A 19,499-nucleotide genomic window follows, 5' to 3' on the forward strand; every position below is an offset into this window, starting at 1 on the left:
TGTTTTATTTTTTTACAGATGGTGTCTCACTTTGATGCTTAGTCTGGTCTTGAACCACCAGCAACAAGAGCCTTGGCCTTCCAAAGTGCTGGGATTGGCCAGGCTCCGTGGCTCATGCTTGTGATCTTAGCACTTTGGGAGGCCGAGGCGGGCGGATCACTTGAGGTGAGGAGTTCGAGAACAGCCTGGTCAACATGGTGAAACTCCGTCTCTACTAAAAATACAAAAATTAGCCGGGAGTGGTGGTGCGCACCTGTAATCCCAGCTACTGGAGAGGCTGAGGCTGGAGAATCCCTTGAACCTGGGAGGCAGAGGTTGCAGTGAGCCGAGATCGCGCCTTGGCACTCCAGCCTGGGCGACAGAGTGAGACTTCATCTTAAACAAAAACAAAAACAAAACAAACTGCTGGGTTATCTTCAGGTTTCTGGAATTCGTGATAAAAAGAGCAATGTATAGCCAATCAATAGCTTATGTTATTTTAATGTAAATTTTCGATAACAATTTAGGATCTGCCTCTTGTCTTTTTTATTAAAATAATTGTGGGCCAGACATGGGGCTCACACCGTAATCCCAGCACTTTGGGAGGCTGAGGTGGGCGGATCACCTGAGGTTAGGAATTCGAGACCAGCCTGGCCAACATGGTGAAACCTTGTCTCTACTAAAAATACAAAAATTAGCTGGGCGTGGTGGCGGGAGCCTGTAGTTCTAGCTACTCGGGAGGCTGAGGCAGGAGAATCACTGGAACCTGGGAGGTGGAGCTTGCAGTGAGCTGAGATGGAGCCACAGCACTCCCCAGCCTGGGCGACAGAGTGAGACTCCATCTCAGACAAAAACAAAAACAAAGCAAAGTTCTGGGATTACAGGTGTGAGCCACCCTGCCTGACCCACCCTGCCTGACCAGTGTTACTCTTTATCTTCAGGTTTCTGGAATTTGTGATAAAAAGAGCAATGGATAGCCAATCAATAGCTTATGTTATGTTAATGTAAATTCTCCATGACAATTTAGGAACTGCACTTTCTTCTTTTATTAAAAACTTGGCCAGGCACGGTGGCTCACGCCTGTAATCCCAGCACTTTGGGAGGCTGAGGAGGGCGGATCCTGAGGTCAACAGATCAAGACCATCCTGGCTAACACAGTGAAATCCTGTCTCTACTAAAAATCCAAAAAATTAGCTAGGCGTGGTGGCTGGCACCTGTAATCCCAGCTACTCCAGAGGCTGAGGCAGGAGAATGGCTTGAACCCAGGAGGCGGAGCTTTCAGTGAGCCAAGATCGCATCACTGCACTCCAGCCTCGGTGACAGAGCAAGACTCCGTCTCAAAAAAAAACCCAAAAACCAAAAACCAAACAAACAAAAAAGCCCAAAAAATGTAGTAGGAGCCTGGGCTCTGATGAGTCTTCATAGAACAGAGTGGTCAGAGCCACCATGCGTGACTGTTTTGTTTTTTTTTTTTTGGTAGAGGGGGGTGGTCTTCCTATGTTACCCAGACTGGGCTCCAATTCCTGGGCTCACGCGATGGATGCCCCCACTCCAGCCTCCAAAAGTGCCGGGATGACAGGTGTAAGCCGCTGTGCCTGGCCCCCGGCTCATTTTTAAAATAAATGCCATACTTTATGGCAGAGAGAAACCCATACCTCCCTACTCCATTTAGATCCCAGTTCCTTTAGGTCTGTCTGTTTCACACAGTCATTATGGAGAATTTTCTGCCACCCTGACCCCTACCCCATACTCCTCAGTTTTTCCACCCCTCTCCCTTTCCCCGTCTCAGGGCCCATCACTTACTCTTCGTCCTCCTCTGCCCCCTGCAGCGTCTGCTCCTTCCGCTGCTGCCGGCAGATAAGGATGCCCGTGGCGGCCACAGCAGTCGCAATGATGGCGGCGATGATGCCCCCGATGATGCCGCCCGTGGCCCCTGCGCCTGCTGTGTTGGGGGTCTCTGCAAGGAGAGGGACAGAGTGAGGGGGTCTCCAGGAGGAAGCCACAGCTCCTTATTCCAAGCTGCCATCCCCACCCCAAGTCATCGCCTGCCTGTCTATGTCCTCTCCCACGGGTGGGGGACATTATTTCATTCAACTCAACCGGTTGAGCATGAGGAAGAAGCGAGGATGTGTGCCCCACGTGGGAGATGACTGGAGAACAAAACATACATACAAACTGTCTACCTTCATGGAACTTTGATTCTGGTTGGGCAGGGAGGCCAACAGTAAGCAAATCAGTCCAATAGTTCACATGCCAGACGGGAGTAAGTCACGGGGGATACAAAAATACAGAGTGCGGAAGTGACAGGAGGTGCAAGGTGGGGTCCCCAAAGGTAGTGGGAGGGCCTCTACCTTCCTGTAAGGTGACAAATGAGCGAGGACCTGAAAGAGATGCCGGGGATGAGTCATGAGAGTGTCTGGGGGCATCGCAGGCAGCGCAAACAGCCAGAGGCCCTGCAGGAGGCTTGTGGGGCTTTATGGCTTTTTCTGAGATGGTCTTGCTTTGTCACCCAGCCTAGAGTGCAGTGGCATGATCACTGCCAACTGTAGCCTCGATCTCCTGGGCTCAAGTGATCCTCCCACCTCACCCTCCAGAGTGGCTGGAACTACAGGCATGTGCCACCAGGCCCAGCTTTTCTTTGTTTGTTAATTTTTTGTAGAGATGGGGTTTTGCCGTGTTGCCCAGGCTGGTGTTGAACTCCTGGGCTCAAGTGATCCTCCTGCCTTGGCCTCCCAATGTGCTGGGATTATGCCATGCTCAGCCTGGCTTGTGTTGTTTTTAAAGAACAGCAAGTAGACCATGTAGCTGGGGCAGAATGAGGCGGGGGAGTGGGGAGATGAGAGGAGACAGGACCGGGGCGGCTAGAAGGCAGAGAATGCGGGGGCAGAATTCTGGGATCCAGAATCACCTCTGGGGACTACAATCTCCTTCCACTTATCAGGAAAGGGGTTAGAGCCGGGGGCGGTGACTGACGTCTGTAATCCCAGTGCTTTGGGAGGCCAAGGTGCGCGGATTGTTCAAGATCAGCCAGGGTGAGGAGCACAAGACCTCATCTCTAGAAAAAATTTAAAAAATTAGCCGGGGGCCGGCCGGGCGTGGTGGCTCACACCTGTAATCCCAGCCTTTTGGGAGGCTGAGGTGGGTGGATCACCTGAGGTCGGGAGTTTGAGACCAGCCTGATCAACATGGAGAAACCCTGTCTCTACTAAAAATACAAAATATTAGCCGGGCGTGCTGGTGCATAAAATCCCAGCTACTCAGGAGGCTGAGGCAGGAGAATCGCTTGAATCCAGGAAGCGGAGGTTGCCATGAGACAAGATTGCCCCATTGCACTCCAGCCTGGACAACAAGAGCGAAACTCCGTCTCAAAAAAAAAATTAGCTGGGGGCCAGGCACAGTGGCTCACACCTGTCATCCCAGCACTTTTGGAGGCTAAAGTGGCAGGATTGATCGCTTGAGCCCAGGAGTTTGAGCCCAGTCTGGGTAATATAGGGAGACCACCCCACTTCTTAAAAAAAAAAAAAAAAGAATGGCTGGGCGCGTTACTCAGGAGGCTGAAACAGGAGAATTGCTTGAACTTGGGAGATGGAGGGTGCGGTGAGCCGAGATTGCACCACTGCACTCCAGCCTGGGTAACAGAGCAAGATACCATCTCAAAAACAAAACAAAACAAAATAACAAAACAAAACAAAACAAAAACACAAGACAGGAAAAGGGGTCGAGAAGCCCATGTGCTCCTGGCCCTCTCCTTCCTTCCTAGCACTTCCTATTTCCATATCTCAAGTCTTCCCTAATGGAAGAGTTTTTGGAGCAGCTACCTGTTTACTTGCCAATTTTCACACTAGACCATGCGCCCGAGGTCTGGCACACAGTAGGTGTTTGGTGGGTGTGTAAGGATGACCAAGCATGGCACTGAAGGATCCACTGTGTGCCAGGCGGACACAATTCCCCGCCCCTGCCCTCCTGTTGCCCGGGTGCGGTGGGTGGGCGAGTACAGACAATGAACAACCGGGCAAGTACAGACAATAACAGGTATGGAAGAGCCCATGGGGGTCACGCACGCATCAGCCTCACTCTGCAGATGAGGAGGAAGCTTCCAGAGGACGCTGGACTATTGGATCTTCACTGCTCCCGTTCCACAGCCTGACATCCTCTGGGGGGCTTCAGCGGGTCGGGGAGTGAGAGAGAGACTGCCCCTCGGTCCACACACACACCTTCATCCTAAACATACTGCTGCTATTCTTGTGGTCATCATGGCAATGCGCACCGGAGGACAGGACTGGGTCTGTGCAGGTCATAGCTGCGGCCCCAGCACCACCTGGCACAGGGCTTGGTGGGGTCTGTGGAGGTCGACGAGGCTGCATGAGGGCATCACGGGCACGTCCTTACCGGCTCCCGTGACAGCCTCGTGGGGCCGATGTGAACACCCGCTCCGTGTTACAGAGGAGGCACGGAGGCTTGGGAGAGCAGAGGTGACACGGGTAAAAACCTGCCCCTTACTGAGCCTGGGAGTTCAAGGACCCCGTCTGTCTTTGCTTTTCCAGTTGAGCTGGAGGGAGCTGCCGCCACTCCCAGGGAGTCACTGAAAAGTCCCTTGGGGTGATCCCTGGGGGCAAGGATGGAGAAGCAGGTGGGGGAAGCCACAGTGGGGGTGGCCAGAGGTGGGACTTCCCCAGCACCCCCTGCCTGCCCCATGCCCTTAGGGTCCCTAAGAATGGGAGTGGGGAGCAGCCCTCCCCTCCCGAGACCCCCAGCAACCTGGGGGAGTTGAGGTCTGAGGCTCCATTGGATCACAGCCCTCTGGCCTCCCATTCTCTCAGGACACAGGAACCTGACTGAGCCCCTGCTGTCCCCACCCCCACCTGCACCCGAGGGGCCAGGAGTCCAGAGAACTCCGGCCTCCGAGCGGTCTGGCCACACCATCCGGAAAGGCGGCCTCTGTCCTGGGACTCAGAAGTCCGCATGTCCAGGCCTCTGAGCCCAGTCCAGTGACCTGAATCCTAGTTCCACGAGCCTCGCGGTTCTCGGCCGTCCAATGCGTCTTTCAAGGATCCAAGTGGTCCGAGCCCCACAGCCTTCCCCAGTCTAACCCCTTCCAGGCTCTCATTCCCCGGGGACGTGGATTGGCTCTTCCCAGCCTTGGGACCTGGGAGTCCCTGTCCCACCCCCTCTTTCCCCACCACCCAAAGAGGGGGTCTGATGTATTACAAGACACCCCCAATGTTTTCCTCCAAGGCATTTATTAACTCCTGAGTGTCACGGGGCCAGGGGTAGGCTGGAGCCAAAACCAAGTCTCTGGGGGCGGGGGTCCTCTCTGGATCCCCACTACTCAGCTCTCTGGGCTCCCCATGCAGCCCTAGAGATGGGAGAAGTCCAGTGTGCCGTTCCACCTCCCTCCAAGTCCCAGGAAAGTGGGAGGCAGTGTTCCACTCCAGTGTTGTCCAGACGAACAAGTCCAACCAGTCTGGAACCCTAGGCTGGCGTGGCCCAGTTGGGGGCGGGAGGGCTGGGCCCGGCTCTGTGTCTGTCTGTGTCCAGATCACACATAAACTGCCCGCCGTGAGATGAGGGAGCCGTCCAGCTGGGACTCCATGTCATCCTCGAGTGCTGGGGGTGGAGGCAACATGAGGCCTTTCTCTGCCTTCTCTTCCTCCTCCTCCTCCTCCTTGCCATCTGGTTCCATGGGACCAGGGACTACTGGTGTCCAGAAGACAGGGTCCCCATTTCCCAACACCTGAGTTTTCGGATCGTAGAATCCCCCGTCGCCGCTGGCTCCTCCTCCTGCTCCTCCAGGGCTCTTCCTCCTCCTCCTCACCCTCAGCAGGATGAAGGCGAAGGACCCCCCAGCCAGAAGTAGCAGTACCAGCAGTGTCCCCCCCACGGCCCCCCACACCAGCGGGCCCATGTCTCGGGGCGAGGCCCTGGGGGTTTCTGAGGAGAGAGAGAAGGAGGGGTGAGAGAGAGAGAGAAAGGGAGACACAAGGTCATGAGGATAGCTCTGGGGAGTGAGGGGGTGGGGGAGATGCAGGATAGGCAGGGAGGGAGCGGGAGTGACCATAATTAGGGGGTGACTCTAAGCAGAAGAATGGTGGAGGAAGAGGAGTAGGGGGGGAAGGGGAAGCCCCTCTGCCCTTCACCACAGCCTGAGCACCACTTTGTACAAGGAGGGGACGCCAACCAGTGGTCCCCAGGTGTTCGCGTTTTGCAAAATATATTGCTAGCCAACCTTTCAAAAATCAGGCGATTTCACTTAAAAATCCAGGTTTCTCTTAGGGAGGAAAAATCAGATCTGGCAACACCAAACTCCCATGTCTGGCACTCGCTGTAGCTGAGTGGGAAGCTGGCTATTCGGATGCAGTAGATCTGGCCGCCCGGTCACTGGCCGGGACCCTGGTGCCACTGACTTCGCAGCCCTCCCTGAATGTGCTGTGGGATCCTCACACAGCGACGAGCTTGGGGGCACACCCCCTGGGGGAGGACAGTTGGATTTCAGTGGGAGGCTGTCTGATCCCAAAGCTCTCTGCAGAGGGCCACAGATTCCTGGTAATTCTGCCCTCTCGAGTGGCTGGGAGCATTTATTCCAAGTGCCGTGGCTGCCTCCTCTCTGGGCCACTCATCCCCAGCATGTAAAATGGGGTTCTCACAGACCAGGACAGTAGGACTTCCTTAGTGCTCCCTGCAGGGGTTGAGCTGGGGAGGATGGGAGGGAGGGGGGAGGCGGAGAGAGAGAGGAAGCCATGAAGTGCTGAGGAGGGAAGTGTGAGCAGGGGGATGGGGCTCCTGGGCCTCAAGCCAGGGTCAGAAATCAATGTAACCAGAACCTACCCACCTCCACTTCCCCCATCCCTGCATGCAAGGCCTAACTGGGACAGACGGGGGTGGGGGCTTCACCCACACCTGACTCCACCTCTACACCTCTACTCACGGGAGGGGCTGAGACCCAGGAAGGACATCTGTTTCTGTTGTTTTCAAACAGGGGGTCATGACCCAGTGGGCTGTCAAATCAGCTTAGTGACTCACAAATAGCATTAAAAAAAAAAGGAGGATAAAATCTTTTTTGGCGGGGGGTAGGGTGGTATATACATCTCTAGCTATACGCCGGGTTGAGGAGTGAAACAGACTTTTCTCTGTAATGGAAGTGCTGGTCACTAACGGGACCAGGTTGAGCCTATCTCGGGAGGCTTGTCTCTGTTTCTGGAGGTGGCGTTGGTGTTTTGGAACTCGAAGCTGAGTCTGTTCATGTCTAGGGTTGAAAGTTCTGAATCAGGCTCACGTGGTGGCTCATGTCTAGAATCCCAGCACTTTGGGAGGCCGAGGCAGAAGGAATGCTTTGAGGCCAGGAGTTCAAGGCCAGTCTGGTCAACATAATGAGACCCTGTCTCTATTAAAAATAAAAAGTTCTCCGAGTCTCCCTAAAGACAGATCTGTCCTGCGGTGCGGCATGTGTACCTATGTTCGTGCTGCTGTGGACTCCATACTGTGTTTCTGTGACGACTGTGTGTGGCTGGATGTGGGTTTGTGGCTCAGAGACCCTCTAAGAGTGACCCCAGGAGCTTTGAGTGTGTCTCCTCTGGCTGTGGCTGTCGGGGCACTCACTGCTTGCGACGGGATTTCTAGTGTGCTTGGAGCACGCACGTTTCTGCAGGCATTATCTGTAGGCACGTGTCTTTGTAATGGTGGTGTTGGCTGGGGGTGGCTCCGTGGCCACCGTCGTGGGGAGATGGGGGTGTCTTTCCACAGCGCTGAGTCTTTCTCTACTGCGTCTGTGTTCTGCAGGCTCCGACCTCGGAGCCACCTGCTGGGTGTGTGGGCAGGGGATCAGCTTCTCAGGTGTATGTGGGGTAGAGGTTAGGGGTGTATTTCCAGTTGGGTGTCTGTCTGGGTGGGTGGAGCTGACCCTCCCCCGGGTGTGCTGCTGAGGGCAGGGACTGTGGCTCATTCACCATTGTATTCCTAACCTCAGCGAGAGTGCCTAGCAAACAGGAAACACATATTTGTTGAATGAGAAACTCCCTAACGGACTTTCTGGAGAGTTTTGGAGGAGTTTCGGGGAGTTTCGGGAGAGTTCCCAGGCACAAGCTTCTCCCAGGATGTCTTTTGATTTTCCGTCTGAGTGAGGGATGACATTCCTCCGTGGGCAGCCGTTGCTGTCCCGGATTAGTTTTGCCCCCAGCGTGTCTGTGTGATGTCTCCCTCCGGGGACTCGTGCGCATCCTCGCGCGTCAGGCGAGCCCAGAGCGGGACAGCGGTCTCTCTGGGTTTGCTGTCTGTGACAGTGTTTCCCATAGGGGTGTCCCGTCTCCTGGCTGTATCTGGATTCCTGAGGAGGGGTCTGTTTTCTCTTGGGTGTCCCTGCAAGGTTGTGTGTGCATTCTAAGATTATGACCTAGTAAAGGAGTCTGCTTCCGTCCTTCCGTGGCTACTCTGTCTGCATGTTTGGGAGTTTGTCCCTACACCTTCGGACATGTTTCTGGGGGGCCTGCACATTGCGTGTTTGCACAGGTGTGCTGCATGGACCGTTGCCCTTGGGTGTTTGTAAGTGGGTCTCTTTCTGGCCAGGCGCAGTGGCTCATGCCTGTAATCCCAGCACTTCCGGAGGCCAAGGCGGGTAGATCAGCGGAGGTCAGCAGTTCGAGACCAGCCTGACCAATATGATGAAACCCTGTCTCTACCAAAAATACAAAACTTAGCTGGGCTTGATGGTGAGCGCATGTAGTCCCAGCTACTCAGGAGGCTGAAGCAGGATAATTGCTTGAACCCGGGAGGCGGAGGTTGGAGTGAGCTGAGATTACGCCACTGCACTTTAGCCTGGGCGACAGAGCAAGACTCCATCGCAAAAAAAAAAAAAAAAGAAAAAGGCCCTTTCCAGTTGTCACAGTTGTCATCTGGCTTCGTTCAGTCTGTCTTGGCCAGTGCCACTGTCCTCCTGGGTGTGTGTCTTGGTGACAATGGGTTTGAATGTGCAGGGTTACTATCCAGGTGAGTGTCTGGATTCTGATGCATCTCTGCAACAGAATTTCCCAGCACAGGGAGTGTCTGTGGCTGTGGGTCCTGCCAGCTGTGGCTTTGACAGGAGGGGTCTCTGGCCCCAGCTCCGGGGCCTGTGGGTCTCTCTGTCCCAGGGAGCATGGCTCTGTTAACAGTCCCGGCCTCCCTCCAGGTGTGTGGCTCTTCAGCTGTGAGTTTGACCCAGTTTCCATCACTGGGTGATGGTCTGGCTTCGCGCTTTTCCTCTTTGGCTCCGTGCCTTGGGGCCGGATCGTGTTTCTAGGGTGGGAGCTCTTGGTTTCTGTCTCTTTGAGGTTTGCGTGCCTGATTCTAGGTGTGCGTCTTTCTCAGGAGCTGGAGCCCAGGGCAGCTTCCTTGGGTCTCTTCGTGAGGACCCTAGCCAGGCCTCTACTTTCTAGGAACCCCGAGCAAAGTCCTCAACCCCCAACTTTGCTGCCTTCACTTACCCTGACACCCCAAATTCAGACCCCAGTCTGAGGCCATGAGGGGAAGGCCAACCCTCATCTCCCCTCAGCCAGGCGGGTCTGCATCCCTCCCAGGCCGGCGGCGCAGCCTCCCCCAGTGCAGTCCCCAAATCCTGAAGGGCGGAACTCTGGGGGAGCAGACCCAGGTCTCCACACACGGCCCCCAAGACCCACTCACCTCGGACAAAGATGACCTGCTCAGCGCGGCCCATGCCCACGGCATTGGTGACTGTGCAGACGAAGGTGGTATTGAACAGACTGTCCACCGCGTGGATGACCAGCTGGGAGCCCTGGGCTACTGCGGAGGTCGGGAAGATGCCTGAGGTCCTGGAGGGGTGTGGGGTCAGGTGAGAGGGATACCAAGGTCGAGAGGGGAGCACAGGTCTCATCCCTGAAGATACACCCACCAGAAGCCAAGCTGCAGGGACCTAAGTACTCCTGGAGACCCCAAATTGCCGAAATGCAAGCTCCCTTCATCCTGGAGGACTTAGGAGTTTAGGCCCAGCCCCTCCTCCCTCAGACCCAGGAGTCCAGGACCCCAGCCCTTCCTCTCTCACACACTGGAGTCCAAGCTCCCAGCCCCTGCTCCCTCGGACCCAGGAGTCCAGGCCCCAGCCTCTCCTCCCTCAGACCCAGGAGTCCAAGCTCCCAGCCTCTCCTCCCTCAGACCCAGGAGTCCAGGCCCCAGCCCCGCCTCCCTCAGACCCAGGGTTCCGAGGCCACGTAACTCACGTGCTCCAGTCATAGCCCGTGGGCTCTGGGTTGCTGCGGACGTTACAGCTCAGGGTGGCATCAGTACGGCCGAGGTACCAGTTGTCATCGTAGCCGGAGATGGACACTTCAGGAGGGTCTGCGGGAAATGTGGGGACTGGATCAGCAAGGAGGAGAATCCCAGAGTGGGAGGACAGGTTAGCAGATGGACAGGAATGCTAAAGAAATGGCGCGGGTTGGCAGGAGGTACAGCAGTCAAAACCATCTGGGGCAAATCAGTCCAGGTTGTGTATGCTGATGTCAGTGTAGACACTGTTCAGGGAACCCACTGTGGATAATTTTGTGGGAGTTATTGTTCAGTGCTGGCAGTGCCTGAGGGAGCCACTACAAATAATGTGTGTGTGTGTGTGTGTGTGTTTGAGACAGGATGTTGCTCTGTTGCCCAGGATGGAGAGCAGTGGGGTGATCTTGGCTTGCTGCAACTTCCGCGTCCTGGGTTCAAGCCATCCTCCCGCCTCAGCCTCCCAAGTGGTTGGGATTACAGGCATGTACCAACACTTCCAGCTAATTTTGGTATTTTTAGCAGAGACAGGGTCTCACTATGTTGCCCAGGCTGGTCCCGAACTCCTGACCTCAAGTGATCCGTCTGCCTTGGCCTCCCAAAGTGCTGGGATTACAGGTGTGAGCCACCGCATCCAGCCTGTGTGCGTGTTTCTGACATGGAAGGAGGATGTCAAAACAGGGTTTGGGCAACCAGTGTAGGTTCCGGGAAGAAACTGGCACAGACGAGGCTCAGGGGAGCTGGTGCACTTAGGGGCGCATGTGATGCATGTTGTCTGGGGGATCCAGTATAGACTTGGCTTAGGGAATCTGTGTAAGTGGAGGCATTGCCTGGGGAGCTAGTGTAGACAACGTTGAATTGGAGTATGTGGTCATTTTGGACAGTGGTGGAAGAGGTGGTTAAGCCAGTATTTGAGGGATTCTGTGTGAAGAGTGCCAGGGTGGCCTCTCTGGGTAATATTACGAGGTGTGAGTATAGGCAGTTTCTGGAAGAGCTAGCAAAAATCTCAGTGGGAGGGGTCAGGATCAACAGGGCCCGGGGGGTGGGGGCAATGTAAATAATATCAGGGATCAGGGGTCGGTGGAGAGACTCTGGGAGACACAGTATAGACGGCGCCTAGGGAAGTCAAGGCAGAAGTATGGGAAGGTGTGGAGATGATGTTAGGTTGGGCAGTGTAGACATGTAGACACGGCCCAGCATGACTGACCCGGATGGTCCAGGGGCAGTGTCAGCCGGGGTCCATGGGAGCCAGAAAAGACACTGTTGGGGCAGCTCTTTGCTGGTAAACCAACTCTCTGGGGAATAAAGGAAGCCCCCATTTTTAGGGTTTGCCAATTTCCTTGGTGTAAATATTCCCCAAGGTAGATTTCTAGCTACTGAGAAGGCTTCATTGGATGTGGAATTGGAAAGAAATGTGTCAAACTGGCTCTTGCAAGCCCATCCCAGTTTACCACAGACTAGGCATGGCATGGCATGAACCCAGTAAAGCCAGTGTTGACAATGAGGGGGAAGTATGTAGATTTGCCCATGGGAGCCAGTGTAGGTTGTGCAGAATTTGGCTTCAGGGAACCCACGCAGACAACATTCAGAGACAATGTAGACAGTGCTTTAGAGAAGCCAGTGCAGGCAGTTTTGATGGGGGAGGGGTCACCCCCGATGCACTCACAGCGTACAGACAGGGTCACAGGTATCAGGGCTGGCTCCTCGAAGCTCTCATGCTCCACTTTGCAGGTGACCGTGACACCATCTGCTCGGCCCGAGGGCACCAAGGTGAAGCGGCTGGTGACGGTGACAGTGCCGGCCAGGGTCCCTGACACCTGGGTCTCTTTGGCTTCCCAGTCGAGGGACGAGAGCCAGGAGATCCGGGCAGGTGGGCGGCCCTCTTTGGCGATGCAGCGGGCCACTGGCACAGGGTCCTGGCTGAATGTGACCTCCTGGGCCTCAGCGTGGTTCTGGGGCTTGGCTGGGGAGAGGATGAGAGGGGGTGCATCACTCCTCACCTGCAGTCATTCAACCAACACTCAGCAGAGGAGCAGGGGGGCTAGGCCCTAACCGCTGGGGTTCCAATCCGAGCTCTGCTGCTTATCAGTGGCCTGGCTTGGGGTAAGTGGTTTTGCAACTGCATAGCTGTCTCTTCTTTTGTAAAACCCCGAGGATTGTTGTGTGAATTAAATACTACACTGATAGGTAAATGGCTTAGGGTACTGTCTGGCCCGCACTGCCCTATCCAAGCGTTGCCCATTTTATTTTTTAGAGACAGGGGCCCGCTCTGTCACCGGGGCTTGCGTGCAGTGGCGTGATCATAGCTTGCTGCAGCCTCCACCCCCTAGGCTCAAGTGATCCTCCACCCCCTAGGCTCAAGTGATCCTCCCTCCTTGGCCTCCAGAGTAGCCAGGACCACAGGCATGCACCACCATGCCCAGCTAATTTTAATTTTTTTTTTTGTAGAGATGAGTTCTTGCTATGTTGCCCAGGCGGATCTCAAGCTCCTGAGCACAAGCCATCTTCCCCCCTCGGCCCCCGAAAGCTCTGAGATTACAGGTGCCTGGCCTGGATACTGTCTCTTCACCTTGCCAGAGATGCAGAGACAGGGTCCAAAAGCCTGGAGGAGGCTGAGATTTAAAAAAAAGCTGGTCAGGCATGGTGGTTCACACCTGCAATCCCAGCACTTTAGGAGGCTGAGGAGGGTGGATCACTTGAGGCCAGGAGTTTAACATCAGCCTGGCCAACATGGTGAAACCTCGTCTCTACTAAAAATGCAAAAATTAGCCAGGCGTGGTGGCATGCATCTGTAATCCCAGCTACTCAGGAGGCTGAGGCATGAGAATTGCTTGAACCTAGGAGGCGGAGGTTGCAGTGGCCCGAGATCATGCCACTGCACTCCAGCCTGGGTGACAGAGCGAGACTCTGTCTCAGAAAAAAAAAAAAAGCCAAGGCTGAGTACGAGTAATGTGGTTCAAAGGTCCAGCTGAAAAGGCCCCCTGTTCCTTTTCCTGTAGTCATCATTAGATGATTGTATGACCGGAAGTGTGATAAAGGCAGAAAATTTTCAAAGTCGGTCCTTTTTTTTAATACCCTTTCCACCTTATCCTCTTGAAAAACATGGGGGAAAAAAAAATCACAAAAACAAACCTCCAGGAAGAATAGCAGCTCATGCTTATGCTGTGTGTCCCCCACCCAGACTCACATCTTCCGCTGCTTTCTGGACCTGGGTATCCACCTCTGAACTTCTCAACACAGTCTGACTCTCCCCTTCTTCCCAGCTCTCCCTTCCCACTGCCTTCCCCCCTGACCATCGTGGAGCATCCAACAAGCCTCCCCATGTCCTCCTGGCCGCCCTCCAAGCTGTTAGAATAGTGACTCAGGGCCCAAACCCAGCATTTCCCCATGGCCACCTCCCCTGGCCATTCCATGTGCTCCCCACCCACGCCCTCCTCAGTCTCTGCTCCCACCCACTTTGGGGTTTTGGTTGGTGATTTTGTGCCTGGATCGCTTTGGCTTCCTTCTCCAGACCCCACTCCAAGCCCCTCTTCCTCGAGGGCACTTTGATGACCGCCGACTCTGGCCAACCATCCATCTCTCAGTGGCTCACACATTATGAAGACAGAGGCTTTGGCTGCTTTGTTCCTTACTTCTGCCCCAGTGTGTATATAGAAGCTTTTGAAGTTATCGCTCTCTCTCTCTCTTTTTTTTTAATTTGAGATGGAGTCTTGCTCTGTCACCCAGGCTGGAGTGCAGTGGTTCAGTCTCAGCTTACTGCAACCTCCTCTTCCTGGTTTCAGTGATTCGCCCGCTTTAGCCTCCCGAGTAGCTGGGATTACAGGTGTGCACCACTGTCTCTGGCTAATTTTTACTTTTATTTTTGGAGACCCTCTCTCCAAGAAACAAACAAACAAACAAAAGCTCACTTGCAAAAGCTCCTTGCCTTGGCCCCTGCTTGAAGTGTATATTCAGGACAAGTCAATCTATGCTCCCAGGTGGTCATCCTCAAGCCTTGCCCTTGATTAAACCCTACACTTCATCATATCTTCTCAGTCTCTTTATTTATTTATTTATTTTGATTTGGAGTTTTGCTCTTGTTGCCTCTCAGCCTCCCAAAGTGCTGGGATTACAGGTGTGAGCCACCGTGCCCAGCCCTAAAGTTATCTCTGGAAGAGAACAAATGATTGCATAAGAAGAGAGGCATTTGGGAGGGTGGGGAGGAGAGAGCTGTCCTTTGTGTTATGGAAAACAACTGTGGTTTCATGTGTCACTGGACAGGGAAGTGTTCACTCAAGGGCAGCACAGGGTAACCTTTCAGACGCTCTGGGCTGAGAAGGGGGAGAAAAAGGACATCCAGAATGATGTGGCTTCTGGGAAGTTGCCTAGGGAAGGTGGGCTCCCAGGGGACTTCCAAGATTTAAAGAAACAGCATTTGTAGCTGGATGTGGTGACTCATGCCTGTAGTCCCAACTACGCAGGAGGCGGAGGTAGGAGGATCCCTTGAGCCCAGGAGTTCGAGTCTAGCCTGGGCAATGTAGTGAGACTTTGTCTCAAAAAAAAAAAAAAAAAAAAGAAAAGAAAAAGAAGAAAAGCATCCTTCAAAAAAAAATCTTCCCTGCCTTATCTATTTTTGCCAAGTGTCAGTCACCCTCCTACTGGGAGTCCTATTTTTTTTGAGATGGGGTCTTGCGCTGGAGTGCAGTGGTGCAATCTTGGCTCACTTGCAATCTCTGCTTCCCAGGCTCAAGTGATCCTCCCACCTCAGCCTCTCAAGTAGCTGGGACTACAGGTGCGGGCCACCATGCCTGGCTAATTATTTTTTTTGTAGAGATGGGGCCTCACCATGTTGCCCAGAGTGGTCTCAAACTCCTGACCTCAAAGCGATCTGCCCGCGTTGGCCTCCGAAAGTGCTGGGATTACAGGCGTGAGCCACCGCGCTGGGCCTGGGACTCCTCTCTGATCCTGCTTCCCCCTCAATCCACGGGCGAGCCCAGCACCTACTATCTCCTAAAAACACCTCTCTATGCCGCCCGATTCCCTCTGCCCCCACTGCCTCATCCGTCTTCTCAGCAATGCCTCCTCTTGCCTCTCTTCCCAGCTCCCTTCTACCTCCGTCCACTCCTCCAATCGCTCCTCACACAGATACCAGTCATTTTTTCCAGCCTCAAACGTCTGACCAGACCTCTCCTGTGGCTTGACACCTCCCATGGCTCTTAACCATACTGAGGGCGTAGCGTAGTCCAGCCTCCTCGCCTCCACCTGTGAAGCCCGTGTAATGTGGCCCCGCTGAAGGTCACTCAAGCCCTTGCCTAACCTCACCAGCCCCCTTTCCATTCCTGGAACATGCCCAGCTCCCAGCTCACGCCTACTTCCCAGCTTTTTGTGCCTGTGCCCCTCTGCTGTGCCCGAAGGTGGGCTCCTTCTCAGACTCCAGACTTGATTAAGACGCCTTCCCTGCACATCCTATCTCAATGAGGCCAAGGTGTCCCCTACTTCTAAACCATTACTTCCCGCCTGGACTGGACTTGTTTTAACACAGGGTCTTGTTCTGTTGTCCAGGATTAAGTGCAATAGCACAATCAGTTCCCTGCGGCCTCAACCTCCTGGGCTCAGGTGATCCTCCCACCTCAGCCTCTCAAGTAGCTGAAATTACAGGCGTGAGTCACTGAGCCTGGTTAATTAAAACAATTTTTTTTTTCCTGGGTGGGAGCAGTGGCTCACGCCTGTAATCCCAGCACTTTGAGAGGCCCAGGTGGACGGATCACCTGAGGTCAGGAGTTCAAGACCAGCCTGGCCAACAAGGCGAAACACCATCTCTACTAAAAATACAAAAAAAATTAGCCAGGCGTGGTGGTAGGAGCCTGTAATCCCAGCTACTCAGGAGGCTGAGGCAGGAGAATTGCTTGAACCTGGGAGGCGAAGGTTGCCGTGAGCCGAGATCGCGCCACTCCACTCCAGCCTGGGCAACAAGAGCGAACCTCCGTCTCAAAAAAAAAAAAATTTCTTTGTCATTGAGACAAGAGTCTTACTATGTTGCCTAGGATGGTCTCAAATTACTAGGCTCAAGGGATCCTCCCACCTCAGCCTCCCTGAGTGCTGGGGTTATGGGTGTGAGCCACAGCATCTGGCCCGGCCTGGACTTTTGCAGTTGCCTTATCTTGTGGTTTTGCAGCTCCCATCCTTTCCCCTCCCCAACACAGCCAAGAGGAGCTGCTGAGAACCCAAGCCAGATCAAACCTCTCTGCTGCTAAGAACAGAGCTTATCTACAGCTTACTACAGCTCTTGTCCTCCCTGGGCAAAAGCCAAAGCTTTCTCACAGTTCACAAGGCTTTTGCCAACCTATCCCCATCCTCTCCTTGACTTTGTTGCTTCCTACTTTTCCCCATTCATATGCCTCCAGCCACACTGACTTCCTTCCTGGCCCTCAAATACTCCAGGTATTCCTGTCTCAGGGCCTTTGTACTTGCCATTCCCTCTGCCTGGAACGCTCTTCCTTTAGATACCCATAGGGCTCCTCCTCTCCTAGTTTCTGCCTAAATATCCCCAGACCTCCTTAGCTAGAATTCCAACTTGGCCCCCTCCAACTTCCACAGCCCCTTTAACTGCCTTACTCTTTTATTTATTTATTAGAGATAGGGTCGCACTCTGTCACCCAGGCTGGAGTGTAGTGGCATGATCACAGCTCACCGCAGCCTCAAATTCTTGGTCTCAAGCGATCCTCCCACCTCAGCTTCCCAAGTAGCTGGGGCCACATCTGTGCACCATCATGGGCTCAATCTACCTGCCTCGGCCTCCCAAAGTGCTTGGATTATAGGCGTGAGCCACCACGCCCAACCTCAATACTTTTTTTTTTTTTTTTTAGATTGAGTCTTGCCCTGTCACCCAGACTGGAGTGCAGTGGCACACTCTCGGCTCACTGCGACTTCTGCCTCCTGGGTTCAAGCGATTCTCCTGACTCAGCCTCCTGAGTAGCTGGGATTATAGGCGTGGGCCACCACACCCCACTAATTTTTGTATTTTTCGTAGAGACAGGGTTTCACCATGTTGGCCAGGCTGGTCTTGAACTCCTGACCTCAGGCGATCTGCCCATCTCAGCCTTCCAAAGTGCTGGGATTACAGGGGTGGGCCACCGCGTCCAGCCAATACTTATTTTTTCGTTTTTTTCCAAGAATGCCTGGTTGCCTGCTGCATCCTCAGCACACAGAAAAGCATCTGGCACATGGTAGGTGCTTAATGAACATTTGCTGATGGATGGAAACTCACAGAGAATGTGAACCTCACAGCTGAAGCCAAGAGAGAAACTGACCCGCAAGGGGATGCTTCCACACCGCGGCCCCCCCACTTCCTTGCCTCCCACCCACCTCCTTGCCTCCTGCCGTTACCCTGCTCACCTATGACTCTGAGCCAGGTCATCCCTCGGACGGACCCCTTGGGGAAGGTGGCAAACTCGCAGGTGTAGTTGCCTTCATCCTCCACTGTGAGCCCACGGAGGGCCAGCGTGGCATCCTGGAGCTCCGCCTCTGTGTCTTGCCCAGTGCTCTGCTTGGCAGAGACGAAGGACAGCCGCTCGCTGCCGGGCTTTGGGCTGGGGAAGCTGGGACCCATCTTAGGGTGGAAGGCGGCCACATTCTGGTGGTTTGTAGGTGCATCTGGGCGCTGCCAGGTCACCAGGGAGATGTACAGTCCAGGAACAGGTGGCAGCAGGTGGCACGGCAGCTCCACGGTGCCCCCGAGCTGGCCTCGCACCTCGGGTAGTACTTGAACTCGCACATCCTGGGCTCCTGGGCAGAGAGGACAGAGAGTGAAGAAGTTGGGTGGGGGAGGGACCCAGACACCTCCAGGCAGGGCCACCACAAAGGGGGCCCCACGGGAAATGCAGTAATGTAGGCAGCTTTGCAGCATCCTGATTCTGAAAAAGTCACCTGGAAAAGACATTTTAGGGAAGACTAAAATGACTATTCTATTATATTACTATAACACGTACTATGAAGTCATACTACATATGATTTTGGAATTGCTGTTCATATTCCTAGGTGTGACAATTAAACTGTGGCTATGCACACTATTTTTCCCAGAAGATATGAAGTTGCAATGTCATGATTTCAAGTTATTCCTAAATGGTTCAGCAAAAAACAAAATACGTCATCCATTGTCAAGGGGGTCTAGGTGGGGAGGGTGAGGGAGGCTCCAGGCCATTCTTTTTTTCTTTTTAAGACAGAGTCTTGCTCTGTTGCCCAGGCTGGAGTGCAGTGGTGTGATCTCAGCTCACTGCAAACTCTGCCTCCCGAGTTCACCCCATTCTCCTGTCTCAGCCTCCCAAGTAGCTGGGACTACAGGCACCTGCCACCATGCCTGGCTAGTTTTTTTCTTTTTTGTATTTTTAGTAGAGACGAGGTCTCGCCGTGTTAGCCAGGATGGTCTCAATCTCCTGACCTTGTGATCTGCTTGCCTCAGCCTCCCAAAGTGCTGGGATTACAGGCGTGAGCCACCATGCCCAGCCACGAAGCCATTCTTCTTACCTACACTTGTATGTTTAAAAGTTGACATGGGCCAGGCACGGTGGCTCACGCCTATAATCCCAGCACTTTGGGAGGCCGAGGCGGGCGGATCACGAGGTCGGGAGATCGAGGCCATCCTGGCTAACACAGTGAAACCTCATCTCTACTAAAAAAAATACAAAAAATTAGCCGGGCGTGGTGGCGGGCACCTGCAGTCCCAGCTACTCGGGAGGCTGAGGCAGGAGAATGGCGTGAACCCAGGAGGCGGAGCTTGCAGTGAGCCGAGATCGCACCACTGCACTCCAGCCTGGGTGACAGAGCGAGATTCCGTCTCAAAAAAAAAAAAAAAAGTTGACATGATGGCGAGGGTGGTGGCTCAAGACTTTAATCTCAGCACTTTTGGAGGCCAAGGTGGGAGGAATGCTTGAGCCTAAGAGTTCAAGACCAGCCTGGGCAATAGAGTGAGACCCTGCCTTTAAAATTAAAAAACAAAATAAATAAATAAAAGTTTTATTTTCTTTAAACTAAATTTTGTTTTCCTCAGACAGGGTCTCACTTTCACCCAGGCTGGAATGCAGTGGGCAACTCAGCTCACTGCAGCCTCGACCTCCCAGGTTCAGGCTGGGACTACAGGCGTGCACCACCACACCTGGCTAATTTGTAATTGTTTTTTTTTTGGTAGAGACAATGTCTCGCTATGTTGCCCAGGCTGGTCTTGAACTCCTGGACTCTAGTGATCTTCCCACCTCAGCCTCCCAAAGTGCTGGGATTATAGGCGTGAGCCACTGCACCCA

General features: G+C 53.9%; 2 protein-coding genes across 2 annotated transcripts in view; both read right to left on the reverse strand.

Moving 5' to 3' along the window:
• The window catches only part of LOC105526985 (nectin-2), a 23,378-nt gene extending 5,269 nt beyond the window's left edge, over positions 1-18,109 (reverse strand). Inside the window, exons 1-5 of the mRNA XM_011963164.1 lie at positions 17,599-18,109; positions 11,891-12,187; positions 10,185-10,302; positions 9,631-9,779; positions 1,783-1,936 (exon numbers count right to left, since the gene is read on the reverse strand). Coding sequence (XP_011818554.1) covers positions 1,783-1,936; positions 9,631-9,779; positions 10,185-10,302; positions 11,891-12,187; positions 17,599-18,109 — 1,229 coding nt within the window. The remainder of the gene's footprint in view (positions 1-1,782; positions 1,937-9,630; positions 9,780-10,184; positions 10,303-11,890; positions 12,188-17,598) is intronic.
• On the reverse strand, positions 5,200-6,615 carry LOC105526906. The gene has a single exon (XM_011963031.1). It carries the CDS (start codon positions 6,035-6,037, stop codon positions 5,519-5,521), a length of 519 nt encoding a protein of 172 aa, XP_011818421.1. The 5' UTR covers positions 6,038-6,615; the 3' UTR covers positions 5,200-5,518.
• Positions 18,110-19,499: the final 1,390 nt, after the last annotated feature.

The sequence above is a fragment of the Colobus angolensis genome, unplaced genomic scaffold, assembly GCF_000951035.1.
Source record: "Colobus angolensis palliatus isolate OR3802 unplaced genomic scaffold, Cang.pa_1.0 Scaffold60, whole genome shotgun sequence".
NCBI lineage: Eukaryota > Metazoa > Chordata > Mammalia > Primates > Cercopithecidae > Colobus > Colobus angolensis.